Here is a 13,268-nt window from a genome sequence, read left to right as displayed (position 1 = left end):
TTTAACGGGACAGAGTTTGTTTGGAAGGTGAGAAAGTTCTGGAGAAGGTGGGAGGTCCCAGCACGTGTACATGGTGGGCAGTGACCTGGCCAGTGTCGAGCTGCGGCGGGGGGACCGCCCCCCAGATCATCGTGCTGGTGGCCCCACCCCACGTGCCCTGAAGGACACCCACCGGTGCCGCGAAGGCCGCGGAAACGCACCTGCACTCCTTGGACTCCGAGGCGTAGGGCAGCGAGCAGGCCCTGTGCTGCGTGGCCGTGCGGTGTCCGTCCGCACAGCAGGCCTCCATGGGGACGTCTGCGCGCGCTGTGGGGGAGACGGGGCTGGTGAAGAGCGATGACCTGCCCCCACAGGAGGTCCCCTCTGACGAGCCGTGTCCCTCGGACGGCGGGGGCTCCCCCCCCCACAGTACCACCCGGAGGCCCGTCCTTCGGTCTCCACTCCAGCCCCAGGCTGGTCTGAGGCCGTGCACATCCACTTCTCTCTCTCTTTAAAAAACATATTTTTATTGATTTCAGAGAGGAAGGGAGAGGGAGAGAGATGGAAACATCAATGATGACAGAGGACCACTGACTGGCTGCCTCCTGCACGCCCCACACTGGACATCGAGCCTACAACCCGGGCATGTGTCCTTGACCGGAATCGAACCCGGGACCCTTCAGTCCGCAGGCCAATGCTCTATCCACTGAGCCACACCAACTAGGGTTTTTTCTTTTTGTTTTTTTACTGGTTTTTAGAGAGAGGAAGGGAGAAGGATAGAGAGAAAGAATCATTGATTGGCTGCCTTCTGCACACTTCCTACTGGGGATGGAGCCTGCACCCAGGCACGTGCCCTGACTGGGAATTGAACTGGTGATCTCTTGGTTCATGGGACGACACACAACCACTGAGCCACCCGGCCAGGCCACATCCATTTCGTACTAGAAACCCACTGGGCCCCGGGCCAGACGCACACACCCCACTCCTTCCTCAAAAGCCTAAACCTCAGCTAGTATCTCCCAAACCCAGTTCCCACGCCTGCAGCTCAGCACCCGAGGCCCCGCCCACACGCTGGACACTCAGACATGGGCCTGCCCAGGCGGGGACCCTGTCTCCACGGTCCAGAGGGCGAGAAAGACGGGTGCGGATGACAGAGGCGCGACTGAGCCGCCATCCAGCCGAGCGTCAGGGCATCCAGGACACGACTGACCCCCTACAGGCCAGATGGTTGGTGCCATGAACCATGAAGAGTGCAGAATGGGGGGCCTGGAGGTCCCAGCAGGGCTGGTGCCCAAAAGTGGGACAACCAAGGACGGCTTCTCATGTGAGGGTGGGGGGGACGCAGCCTGGCGAGTGGGGGACGCACACCAGGGAGGGAGGGGGGAGAAACATCGATGTGAGAGACACAGTGATTGGCTGCCTCCTGCAGAGGCCTGGGCCTAGCAACACCATCCAAGGCAGTTTCTGTTTTGTTTTGATTTTTAATTTTAGAGAGAAAGGAAGGGGGAGGGAGAGACAGAGAAATATCAACATGAGAGAAACATCCACCGCTTGCCTCTGGGGAACAAACCCGCAACCGGGAACAGGCCCTGAATATTCCAGCCCGTGGCCGTTCAGGGCCCGGGACGGCACCACGGCCAGCCGAGCCACCCGGCGGCCGTGGCCTTGCTCACAGGAAGAAGATAAAGGCGCCCTCGCCCTCGCGGCTGGACGATGCCTGGACGGCGATGGGAACCCGGGCTGCGTCCCACTCAGGCCGCTGCCCCCCTGGACCCCACCGTGCCCTGGGGGGAGCAGAGCGGAGCAGGGTGCCCTCCGCCACAGGAGCTCACGCGGCCGGAGCGTTCGCACCGCGGCTCTGAGGTCAGGACGGGAGGCCCCGGGGGGAGGGCATCCCGGAAGCGGGCTCTGAGACACCCTGTCCTGGGCTGCCGGCGCCCCGGGGGTGAGTCCCGCCAGGCCTGGCGTGTTTCTTGGCGCCGACGGCCATGGTGCTCTGTTTGGGCTCATCTGTCCTCCAAGGCCGGGCCCTCGGGTGGCCCCGGAAGGAGGCTCACTCCTGGGCTCAGCACGAGGCCCGACCTCCTGGAGCCCCAGCCTCGACGCCCTGCGGTCAACGCCACGGGCCCCGTGCAGAGTATGGACCACGTCCCGCGGGTGGGAGGGGACACCGCCGCTGCCCGATGACCCGCCCGTCAGCGCCTGGGAGGAGCTGGCCACCGGCCCTGCACATGCCAGAGGAGGCCCTCATCCCAAACCCAGTCCCACAGCAGCAGCCGCCGGGGCTCCCTTCCCAGGCACCGGGATGCGGAGCCGCTCTCCGCAGGGAGACGGGCCGGCCCCGCCCTCACTCTCCCGGGCTCCCCAGGCTGGGGAGGGGGTCCGAGGTGGTTTGGTTAAGGCGACCCGGCCAGCCCGCCTGACCCCTCTCCGTGTTCCCCGATGGCGCCGCTGGTGACGGTGGGAGCCGCGGGCTGGGGCTCAGATAAAGCTGTCCTAGCGCCGCAGGCCTCCCAGCACAGAGCAGGGAGCAGGGACCCCCCAGCAGGGAGCCCACGGCCACGGGACCGTGAATGCTCCTTCCTCCATCTCACGCCAGTTCATCCAAGAAAAGCACCCACAAAACAGGGGGCCTTATCTGTCAGATAAAACGTGGCTGCGGGTCCCCCCCGCCCCCGGACGACGGGGACCCAGCCACGTGGCCTGACCCTGAGGATGCCCCCCCTGCGGCCCCCATGCAGCCGACCCAGCTCTGCTGCCTGTGGTCCCCCCTCGCGGCTGCTCCCAGCCTGGCCCACCCCATCCAGTCCCAGCCCCCGCAGCCCCCTGCACCGCCCGCCTGGGGGGCCTCTCTCCCACACCCCGTGTGCGTGGAGCGCTGCCCACCATTTTCAACCTCCGGAGCCGCGGGCACATTCGGAAAGGGTCCCGCCCGGGACTCTGGAGCTCACAGAGCCTTCCTCTCAGGGCGGCAAAGGGGGGAGTCCTCGCCGGCGCCTGGGACGCAAGCAGCACAGGCTACAGCCTGCAGAGCGGGGCGCCTGGGGGCGGTGCCTGGGGCCCGACAGGGAGAGAGCCCACAGCCTCGCTGCACAGTGACGAGCAGATGTGGGAGCAGATGTGGACAGAGCGTCCCCTCTGAATGGCGATAAATGCCCGACACGCGATGGGCCTGCAGAGAGGACCCCTCTCATCCACCACCTCTCAGCCCCTCAACCCCTGTCACCGCGCCAGGCCCATGCACCCACTGTCCAGCAGAAATGGCCTCACTTCCAACCCACGCCCCCTCCCCGGGATCTGTCATCTCGGATTTTTCAGCCTCAGGAGTCACCAGCTCCGACTGAACTGGGACATGACTGCAGGTGGCCGCACGCGACTGCCCACCTGGTCCGGGGCTGGAGGTGCCCCTGGGGAAGCCGTGGGGCCACGGGCTGGGCTGGAACCTTCCCTCTCAGGTCCCGTCCCTCTCTTCCGAGAAGCTTCAACGGAGCACTTTCAACCTCTGGTTCCGTAACCTCACTGTGGGACAGAGCCACCAAGTGCAAGGCCAAACATAAACCAAAAAGAAACTCGTGCAAAACCTTGACTCCCATGCTGCAAGGGAAGGCAATGTGTGGGTTAAAGCTGCCCAGCCCAGCCCGGCCGGCACGGCTCACTGGTTCAACCTATGAACCAGGAGGTCACAGTTCAGTTCCTGGTCAGGGCACATGCCCGAGTTGTGGACTCCATCCCCAGTGTGGGACGTGCAGGGGGCAGCCGGTCAATGATTCTCTCTCATCATTGATGTTTCTCTTTTCCCCTTTCTCTCTGAAATCAATCAATCAACACACACACACAATACACACACACATACACTAGCGGCCGGTGCACAAAATTCATGCATGGGTGGGGTCCCTAGGCCTGGCCGGCAATCAGGACCTATCAGGTTCCTCGCCTCCTCCTTCCCTCCCTCCCTCGGCGCCCTGCGGCCACCACTGGTCGCCCTCCATATTCTGCGCCGCCCCCTGGTGGTCAGCATGCCACAGTGAGCGATCGAACTCCCAGTCTCCCAGTCGAACTCCCAAGGGGACACTTTGCATGTTAGCCTTTTATATACATAGAAGAAAGATATTTTAAAAACTGCCCAGCCCAGGCCCAGCTCCCCTCCCCTTAACCTCAGAGCCTCCTTTCTCCTCCGTGGCAGGGGCAGGGGCTGGGAGATCCGTGCACTAACCCAGGCAAAGAGCTTCCATTAGAGCCACAGAATCTCCAAAGTAAGATAAAGTCACGGCACCGTGAGGAGAGGACATTCTGTTCTGTCCAAACCACACACTCCCCAAGGCTGACATGAAATCCAATGGCTGACACCCCCACGCCACCCTCCTCAGGAAACAGACACCCTGCCCGAAGTCACTAGGGAGCAGGCGGATGGCAACAGCCTGGGTCACGGTGCAGGTACCACTTGCCACCGTGTGAGCGGCTAACACACAACTTCTTCCAGGTGAGCGAAGCCTTGGCAGAGTGCTGACGCTGGTGGTTCAAGGAGCTCACGGGCGTGGCGAGCAGTGGAGACGTGGACATGTTTTTCCCAAGAGCCCAGGTGCCGCTGGCAGTCGGAGGGATCCTGCACCACTCCTCGGGCGGAAGCTTCCAGAACATCCTGCTGGCTGTGAGCATCCCGGGGCTCTGGGGAGCACATGATTGGCCCCTGAGCCGCTGAGGTGTACGAGCCAGGCTGCTTACTGAGCAGCGTTTGGTGGGACAGGCCCGGGGCCCACAAACTCCACCATCGGGAGCAGGTCCAGCCTCAGTCTCCTCGTCTGTGAAGTGGGTGGAGGAGGCAGCCTGGAGTCAAGCTCAGGCCTTCCAAAGCCGCTCTGGACAGACACTGGTTCCACTGGACGCAACAAAACGAGAGACAGAAAAGGACAAGGGCACCTGCCCGCACAGCCAGGCGGCTCCGGGTACGAGGCTTCTTTTCACTCCGAGACCTTGTCCTTAGACTCCAGGCAGCGGAATGCCCTTTCTGTGCACACTTTGCTGACATTTGACGGGTGGTGGAGTGGGTCTCTGCTTCCTGTTTTAATTTTCTCACCTGACAGCGCAGAAACTGACCAGCTCTGTGCCTCGGGGAGGGAGGTGTGTCAGCGGCACCAGCAGGTCCTTCCTCGGCTCAGCGTCCTCGGCTCCAGCTCACACCTCCGAGGCCAGGCCGGTGTTTGGGAATGTGGTCGCACCCAGGTGTGTCCTGGGGGAGTGTCCTGCGGGCTCCCGCCCCAGCTGTTCCATTGAGCACCGTCTAAAGCTGCAGCAAAAAGTCCGCGGGTCCCCCGGTGCCCAGCACCCACACAGCCAGGAGGCCTGAAATGCAACGGGGTGCCAACCACAGAGATGCCAACGGGAAATCCCAACCAGACAGAACCGGCGACACTCAGCCCCCCGCTTCCAGGGGCCCTGACCTCAGAGCCTGGGCAGCCAGCGGGACCAGCCTGGGCCTTCCCACGGCTCTCCGGGCTGGCCGGCCTCATCTGTACGTTCACAGTGCCAGGCTCGGAGGTGGGGGCAAGGGACGCAGAGGTGACAAGGAGACAGGCCAGGGAGACATTGGGCAATTGGCGCGGGGTTGTGTCCCTGTGGGTCTTCATCCCTTGCAGGTCTAGCGTGAGGGCACCCAGGAGGAGGCGGGGCCCTCACACCCGGGAGCCTGCTCCTGTCACAGGCAGACGGGCTCTAGCACAGAGAACCAGCAGAAGGAGGCGCACGAGAGCAGCTCATCCCCGGGAGGGAAGGAGGAGCAGTATCCACATGGCTCCCTCCAGCAGCTCGGGCCCCGGCAGCGACTCCCGTGACCAAGGCAGTGGACGTGAGCACCGTCCTCACGCCCCCGCCCCCGACATCTCCACAGCAGCCCACCCGCAGGCCCAGCCCCTCTGGCCGTGGGCCTCCACCTGTCAGGGGGCTCTGCACCGGGCTTTCGGAAGCTGGACCTCCAGGGCTGGGTGGTCCTGGGCCCACCCTCTCCTCCACTGGCTCAGTCACACCCACGGCAAGTCAAAGGTCCCTTCCTCCGGGAAGCCCTCCCTAACAGGCAGATGCGTTCCCTTTCCCGTCTGGTCTCTGCGGCCCACACTTCCCAGCACGCAGCACCGATAATCAACTGTGTGTGCACTGAGGGCTACCAGGAGGGCTGGGACGGGCTGTCTCATTCTGCATGCGCCCCAGGCCTGCCCCCAGCTGGCACTCGCCGAATGTCTGTGAAGGAATGATTGCACCAATGCCCTCAAGGGACCCGAGCAGCTCCATGAAACGGGAGCAGGGAGAGGTTAAGCAGGTACCCAGAGCGGCCTGAGAGTCCGTGGGCACACCCCCATGAGACGCTGGGCACACCCCAGTGAAACGCTGGGCACACTCCCATGAGACTCTGGGCATACCCCAGTGAAACGCTGGGCACACCCCCATGAGACTCTGGGCATACCCCATGAAATGCTGGGCACACCCCCATGAGACTCTGGGCATACCCCAGTGAAACGCTGGGCACACCCCATGAGACTCTGGGCACATTCCAATGAGACGCTGGAGGAAACAGTGGCTTCTCTGAATCGGGACTTGGAACAATTGAGACGTTTCCGTGAGAAGCTGTGTGAGGTGGTTGGGTCCTGCAGGATGCGACGTGAGAGCCCAGCTGCAGGTGCGAGCCTGGCACTGCCGCCGAGCAGCTGTGCCCATGGCCACGCCCTGCCTCTCCGTGCGGCGTCCTGGCCTGCGCGGTGGGGACAGTGACAAGAGCAGCGGGAGTGGGAAGCGGACAGAAGCCTTCGGGCAAGATGAGAAACGAATGCAGGCAGCAGAGCTTCCAGCACGGAAAGGAAAAGCAGGCCCGGGAAGCACAGGCAGACACTCAGAGCAGAGCGCCACCTAACACCCCCTGCAGCGGGCACACCCTGAAGGCGTGAGCGACCTGTGCCTCCCCGCCCTGAGTCGCCCGCAGGGCTCTGAACCCGGCTCCCGCTGCTGCCCCCGGGAGGTCTCATCCAGCAGACGCCCGCATTTTTGTTTCAGGTCCTCTCCCAGCCTGCTCCACCTGGGTGTCCAACAGGACGCTGAGGGGGTCCCCACAGAACTCTGACGTGCCACCCGCCCAGCCCTTCCCGTCCTAGTCGCTAACCAGTGACCACCGTCCACCCAGCGCTCAGGCCAAAATAACGGGGTCAGCCTGAAGCCCGCCTCCTCCGCACCCTCCTCGCCCAGCCCCTTGGCACGTCCGGCCCACTCGCCCACCAAACGCCCTAGATCTGCCCACTCCTCTCGGCCCCTAGGCTGCCACTCCTCCAGGGCGCCTTTAGCCCCGGTCCCTGCGGGACTCTCTCTGGCTTCCCCGTCTCCCGGGAACCCACCCCTCACCGCAGCCCAGACTGACCTCCAGGCATGAAGTCCGGTGACTCCCTCCCTGCGCCCAGTGCGCTGAGCATGAGCCCACAGGCCGATGCTTAAGGCCCCTCCTGCCTCACCCACCCCTCCTGCTCCCTCCACTCCTCCCCAGGGCACACTGGCCTTCCCCTTCCGTTCCTGAATCCCCATAGATGACTCATCCCTTCCCAAATTCCCCCCCTGCCGCCATAAACCCGGGCCCCTGGGACCCCGAGGCTGGTTCCTGGTTCTTTGCCGCTAACCAGGACCCGGCCCTGGAGGGCCCCCGCTGCCCGTGCGCTGTCCCCTCGGAGTGGCCGAAGCTGGCAGTCGGGCACAGCACACACCCCACATCCTCCTCAGGGGAGAGGGCTCCGGGCCCGGCCCTCAGGGCGGAGTAACCCGCCCGAGCCCACTGGGGCCCAGAAGTCTCCCACCCCCGCCCGCACAGCCCTCGGGCAGGGTCACCCGGCCAGGCTGGGGGCAGTGTCCCCAGAACAAGCAGGAACAAGGCCTGAGTAACGCCCAGGGCCGTCTTCCTCGGGTGCTGGGCCTGCCCTGCTGCATCCGGACCCGGACGGCCCAGCGCACCTCCCTCCACAGAGGTGCCGGGAAAGGGTCCCTCTACCCCGTGGGCAGTTCCAGAGCCAGCAGCCCCTGTGCCGGGGAGGCCACGTGCCATAGAGGCCCACATGCCCGGGAAGCCCATGTGCACAGGAGGCCACGTGCCCGGGAGGTCCACGTGCACGGGAGGCCATGTGCCTGGGAAGTCACGTGCCCGGGAGGTCACGTGCACAGGAGGGCCACGTGCCCGGGAGGCCATGTGCACGGGAGGCCCACGTGCCAGAGAGGCCCACATGCCCAGGAGGCCCACGTGCCCGGGAAGCCCACATGCCCGGGAGGCGCACTGTGGCCTCCGGTTCCTTGGGGTGAGGGTGGGGGGCTCTATGCCCCACCCAGCGGGCAGCAAGGAGGGCCTGCCTCAGGCCACGCCCGAGGAGAGGCAGGCCGAGCCGGCCGCTGGGCTGGACGCCCCGCCAGCAGCCCTCCCCTCAGCACAGGGCCGGCTCGGCTGCTGACCTCCACCGAGGCAGGTGCCGCCACCCTGGGGACCCTCCTGCCAGGCCCGCTGCAGCCCCTCAGAGGCCCCAGGGCGGCTCCCGCTCCGAAGGACGCTGCTCCCTGCACAGCCTGCCTTGGGAGACAGTGCTGTCCGGCCCAGGGGTTAGGAGCACGGGGTCCGCGTCCTGGTCCCCTATTTACGACCCGCATTGACCGGGAAGCTGCCTGACCCTCTGGGCCTTGGTGTCCGTCCCGTCAGATGGACGTAACCGTGTTCCTGCTCCTGCGACGCTGAGGAGTCCACGAGTGGCCGCTTCCGCCATAATGACTTCCTCGCGCAGAGCACGCGTTCCTTCCGTATTTAAGGAACCAGAAGCGAGAGGGTGTGGGGGTCGGAAGGCTCTCGCGAGTCACTTTGGGAATGGGCGCCAGTCTCCCAGCCCCTTCGAGTGTAGGACCCTCCTGACAACACGGGGACAGCGGGGCGACAGGCCCCGGCCCCTGCTGGCCCAGCCTAGACTGCGGCCCCGCTGGGGGTGGAGGAGGTAGCCGGTGGGAAGAGTGGCAGCCAGAGACGCCAGCCCTGGCCCCCAACCTGCGACAGCGGGTGACGTGGGACAGACAGCTTAGCCTCCAGCCACACCCTCTCTCCTCTGAGCTCCCTCCAGGGTCTCTGATCCCAGGAAAACTGATAACACGGGTGCCCTCCCGCCATTGTATTCTGGGGCCACAATGCAGATCATGACAAGAAGCCATACAAGCCCACACAAGCCCACACAAGCCCAACTGTTACAATTCACTGTTCTGCAAAAGGAAAAGCTTTCATTGTATGAAATGCGCTGGCAAACAACTGCCCCTATGAGAACTGGTCCATAGAACTTCACCTGCAGAGCTGCCCGCACCCATGGCTCACAGAGCCCCGCCTTGAAGGAAGCAGGGCTGCTGACGCCGCCCCTCAGCACTGCGTGCTCACCAAGCTCGAGGAGGGGGCAGAACTTCTGGAAGCTTCCTGGAGTCCCACATTCTCTCTCCACCCTGGGCCTTTGCCCATGCCATTCCCTCTGCCTGGAGCACCCTCCTCCCACCTCTGCCCACCAACCTAGCCACTGCCTTCTGCTCCTCACACCCCAGCTGGCAGGCTGCTTCCTCCAGGACGTCCTCCCTGACTCTCTGCCAGTTGTACTTGATTTGTAATTATCTACTCTTTCTGGGTCCCCCAGGGGATGCGCCCACGGGCGGAAGGGCCAGGCCCTAGACCTAGGATGGCGTCTGGCACAGAGCTGGTCCTCAGTGGATATTTAGCGACGGGAGGCCTGAGGGGGGCTTTGCTGGCCTTCACCAACATGGCTATGGCATTTGACAGCTGCTGGCTCAGTGGCCCGTGGGGCCTCTTTTCCCGGCCGGAGAAGTTTAGTACGAGTGCTTTCAGAGCGAGCTTGGGGGAAAGGACACTCGTCTCCCAGGAAAGGGGACAACACGCGGAATAATAATGCAGCCACGGGGGCACCACCCTCTCCCCCCCCCCCTCCATACTCAAGGCCACCTGAGACTTTGGTCTCCTTTCTCTCCGTTAACCAATGAGAAAACCTCCAAACCACCCCGCGGGCTGTTAGCTGTGGTGCCTGCTAGGACCTGAGACAGGGAGCCATGCCCGCCCCCAACCACAGTCCAGAGTTGGGGAGGCTCGGGCAGTGCCAGGAGGGGGCGTGGCTTGGAGCTGTGAGCCCCACAGAAGAGGTCCCGGTGCCGCCCCACAGGCCCCCGTCTCATCTCCACGCATGCGGCGCTCCTGCGGCCCCCACAGCCCGCCTGGCCCCCCGCCACGCTCCTGGGCGCCCTCCAGGACCAGCCGGAGCAGCCGCGGGCTCGCAGGCCAAGTCCTGATCCTTTGTTCTCCTTCCCAGAGGCTGATTACAGGACTTTCTCTGTAATCAGCGGAGCCAAAGGCCAACAAAGCCTTGGAAAAAGCACAGCCCCCTCCTCCCCACTCCCTCCCACCCCGGCTCTCCGTAAATCCCCAAGACAGGGGGGTGGGGTGGAGGGGGTGGCGGCTTGTGCCCTTGGGCACGACCTTTGTGGCCAGGTCACCCCATGAGTTTCAGCAGATGAGCTCAAGGACTCTCGACTTGCTTTTAAACTGCTCGAAGGGTGGGACAGTGTCACCTGCCCCTCCCGGGGCTCCGGGACCCTCACTGCTCTGAGCTCACAGCCGCAGGGAGGCATCGGGGCCCAGTCCTCGGCCCCCCTGTCCCCCAGCCAGAGGCACCCTCTAAACTCAGAGGGCCGCCCCCAGGAACAAGGCGGCGGCAGCCAGGTGTTCTCATCACGGGGCCATGGAGAGGGTTCCTTGCACATGGAGGTCAGGGCGTTCTCCATGAAGAAGATGGCTGTCCCCACAGTCAGGGCTACTGTGCCACCCCCGCCTAACAGACCCGGGGTGCCCTCCGCAGCGGGCACGGCCAGGCCGCAGGGGCGCCTGCTGGCACCGCAGGCAGGAAGAACAGCGATGGAGGACCTGGGCCTCACCTGTAAAATGCAGGCGTCTCAGGCCCCTTCCACTTCCACAGGAGCTTGTGTGGCCCCCAATCCGAGCCCCCCACCCCGTGCTTTCACTCCAGCCAGTGGTCCCTTGAATGCCCACCTGCCCACCGGCCCACCTGCCCACTCACTCCTGCCCAGGCACCGCCTCCTCCAAGAAGCTGCCTGCGGCCCTGCGGGGTCAGGAAGTCTCTGCTGTCTTTGCCCAGCCCTGCACCTCCCTGCACCCTCTCCCCCAGGAAATGTGCCCCAGGACATGCCCAGGATGGAGCTGGTGCCCCCAACAGCCAGAGCTCCCCAAAGGTCAAAGGTCGGACACAGTCAGTGAGCCAAGACACTCCAGCCAAGTCCCCCCCCCCCCTTCAGCCCCTCCCTGAGCCCCAGGCCAACACAGCTGGGGCAAATGACCTTTGACCAAGGACCAGGAGGGTCACCTGAGAGTTAAAAGAAACTCAACAAACTCTGAAGACTCTGGGACCCCAGGATGGTCCCCTGACTTTGGAGGGGCTGAGGGCGGCCACCAGAGTTCCAGCAGCTCCGCTGAGCCCGAGATAAGGGGCCTGGCTCCAGGGGAACAAAGCCTCCGGAAGGCAGGCCTGGCTGATAGCTGATAAGTCAGCAGAGAGGTCAGAGGTCATGGCTCTGATGGGAAGGGCCTTGTGGTCCCCCACCCCCAGCCCCAGGAGCTAGGCCTTGAGGATGCCCCCATCCCTAGGGTGTCAGTCCCGGGAGAGGGGCTCTGGGCCAAGGGTCTGCTGGTGGAGACTCCATCCCCTTGCATCTGAGTGGGCTTGGAAGTGGCCTGTCCCCAGCCCCCGCTGAGGAGGGAGCTGGCAGAACCTGTGTCTGGGGGCCTGTGTCCAGGGAGGGCAGGCGGGGGTTCCCCCACACACAGCTGTCACCCTGACACCTCAGATCGCTCCCTGTCTTTCTGACTTCTTCAGGTCCACCCCCTGCCCAACCACAGGTTCTGTCTGTGGGACCAGTTCCTTTAATTCCACCTCCCAGTCTCAGTTCTCTCATCAGCAAACTGGGTACAACAGCCCTTCCCTGGGGCAGAGGTGGGTGTGTGCGTAGATATGTCACAGGGCACTCCTGGTGCAGAAAGGGTGGCACCACGGAGCTAGGCGCAGGCAACGGGCTGGCACTTCCTCTCCCCCACCCGCACCCTGGCCTGGACGGCGGGTGGGCACTGGCACTGGGGTGGGCAACGTGGGTGCGAGCTAGCCTGCAGGAGGAGGTGCTCGAGGGGGTCCGTCTTTAAAACAAGCCCCTCCAACAGCAAGGTGTTTGGGGCCGGAGCTGGGAGTGGGTGTGGGGGCGGCAGCGTGGCCAGGCCTCGGGGCCACGGGGCGCCGCGCGGAGGGCGCACCAGCTCGAGCACCGCCGGCAGCTCCAGAACCTCCCAGGGGCGCGGGGCTGGGTGTTCGGGGGGCACTCCCGTGGGGGCCGTGGACCGGGGCGCCGCTCCCACCTCGCCCCGCCCTCCCGCCCTCCTACCTGGGGCCGCCAGCAGCGAGAGGCCGGCGAGCAGCGGCAGCAGCAGCGGCCGCGGGGCCGGGCGCGAGGGCGCGCGCTCCATGGGCGGGAGGGCGGCGGACAACGGCGCGGGGCGCAGGCACGGCTCCGGGGCGGCGCGGCGGGTGCGCGGGGACAGTGCGGGGTCCACGCTCCGGCCGAGCCTCGCAGTCAACGCGGAGCCCCGCGGCGCCGTTCAATTATCCCGCCCCGAGGAGGGCGCGGCGGAGGCGGGGCTGCGGCGCCCAGCCCCGCCCCCAGGCCGGCCCCCGGGACTCGGGGCCCCGCCTCCTCCCGCACCCGGCCCCGAGGGGCGCGCAGGCCCACTGGGGGCGAGGACCCCAAACTTCTTCCTGGTGGGGCCAGAGAGGGGGACGCATTCGGGCGGGAGGCACCCCCCTTGCCCGCCGGTGCAACCCCCCCACCCACCCTCCAGCCCAGGGCGGGCTCCGCGTCAAAGGTCAGCTCCGCGGGACTCCGGGGAAGGGCGGGTCCCCGGGGGTCGGAGGCGCCTTTTGGGGAGGGAATAGGGGCGGTGTTTCCTGGGGGGCTCCCCGCGGGACAGAGCCTCGCGCGCCCGGTCTGCTGGTGACCCGCCCTCGCCCCGCCCCCCCGCCCTCCCCACGCGCGCCGTTCGCCCGGAGGTGTGCAGGGCGGTGGCCGACCCAGGTGCGCTCCAGACGGGACGGCCCGTCGGGAGAGGCAGGCACTCGGCCAGCATCGCCACCCACGCGGGTGGAGGGCCGTGGACCCCACCCGCGAGGAAAAGAGGTTGGGTTTGCGGG

The 13,268-nt window shown here is 65.3% G+C and overlaps 1 protein-coding gene across 2 annotated transcripts in view; it reads right to left on the bottom strand.

The window, feature by feature from the left end:
- Positions 1 to 12,704, bottom strand: part of FBLN1 (fibulin 1) — a 67,835-nt gene extending 55,131 nt beyond the window's left edge. Inside the window, exons 1-2 of one of the 2 annotated variants that reach the window (XM_081083825.1) lie at positions 12,466 to 12,704; positions 201 to 306 (exon numbers count right to left, since the gene is read on the bottom strand). In XM_081083825.1, the coding sequence (XP_080939951.1) occupies positions 201 to 306; positions 12,466 to 12,547 (188 nt within the window). In that variant the 5' untranslated portion in view covers positions 12,548 to 12,704. The remainder of the gene's footprint in view (positions 1 to 200; positions 307 to 12,465) is intronic. The other variant, XM_081083826.1, reaches the window with a different exon arrangement.
- Between the last annotated feature and the right edge of the window lie 564 nt (positions 12,705 to 13,268).

Source organism: Myotis nattereri (assembly GCF_964212035.1).
Source record: "Myotis nattereri genome assembly, chromosome: 2".
Classification (NCBI taxonomy): Eukaryota; Metazoa; Chordata; class Mammalia; order Chiroptera; family Vespertilionidae; genus Myotis; species Myotis nattereri.
The sequence above is the reverse complement of the archived record's forward strand: the minus strand, read 5'-3'. Positions and strand labels throughout refer to the sequence as shown.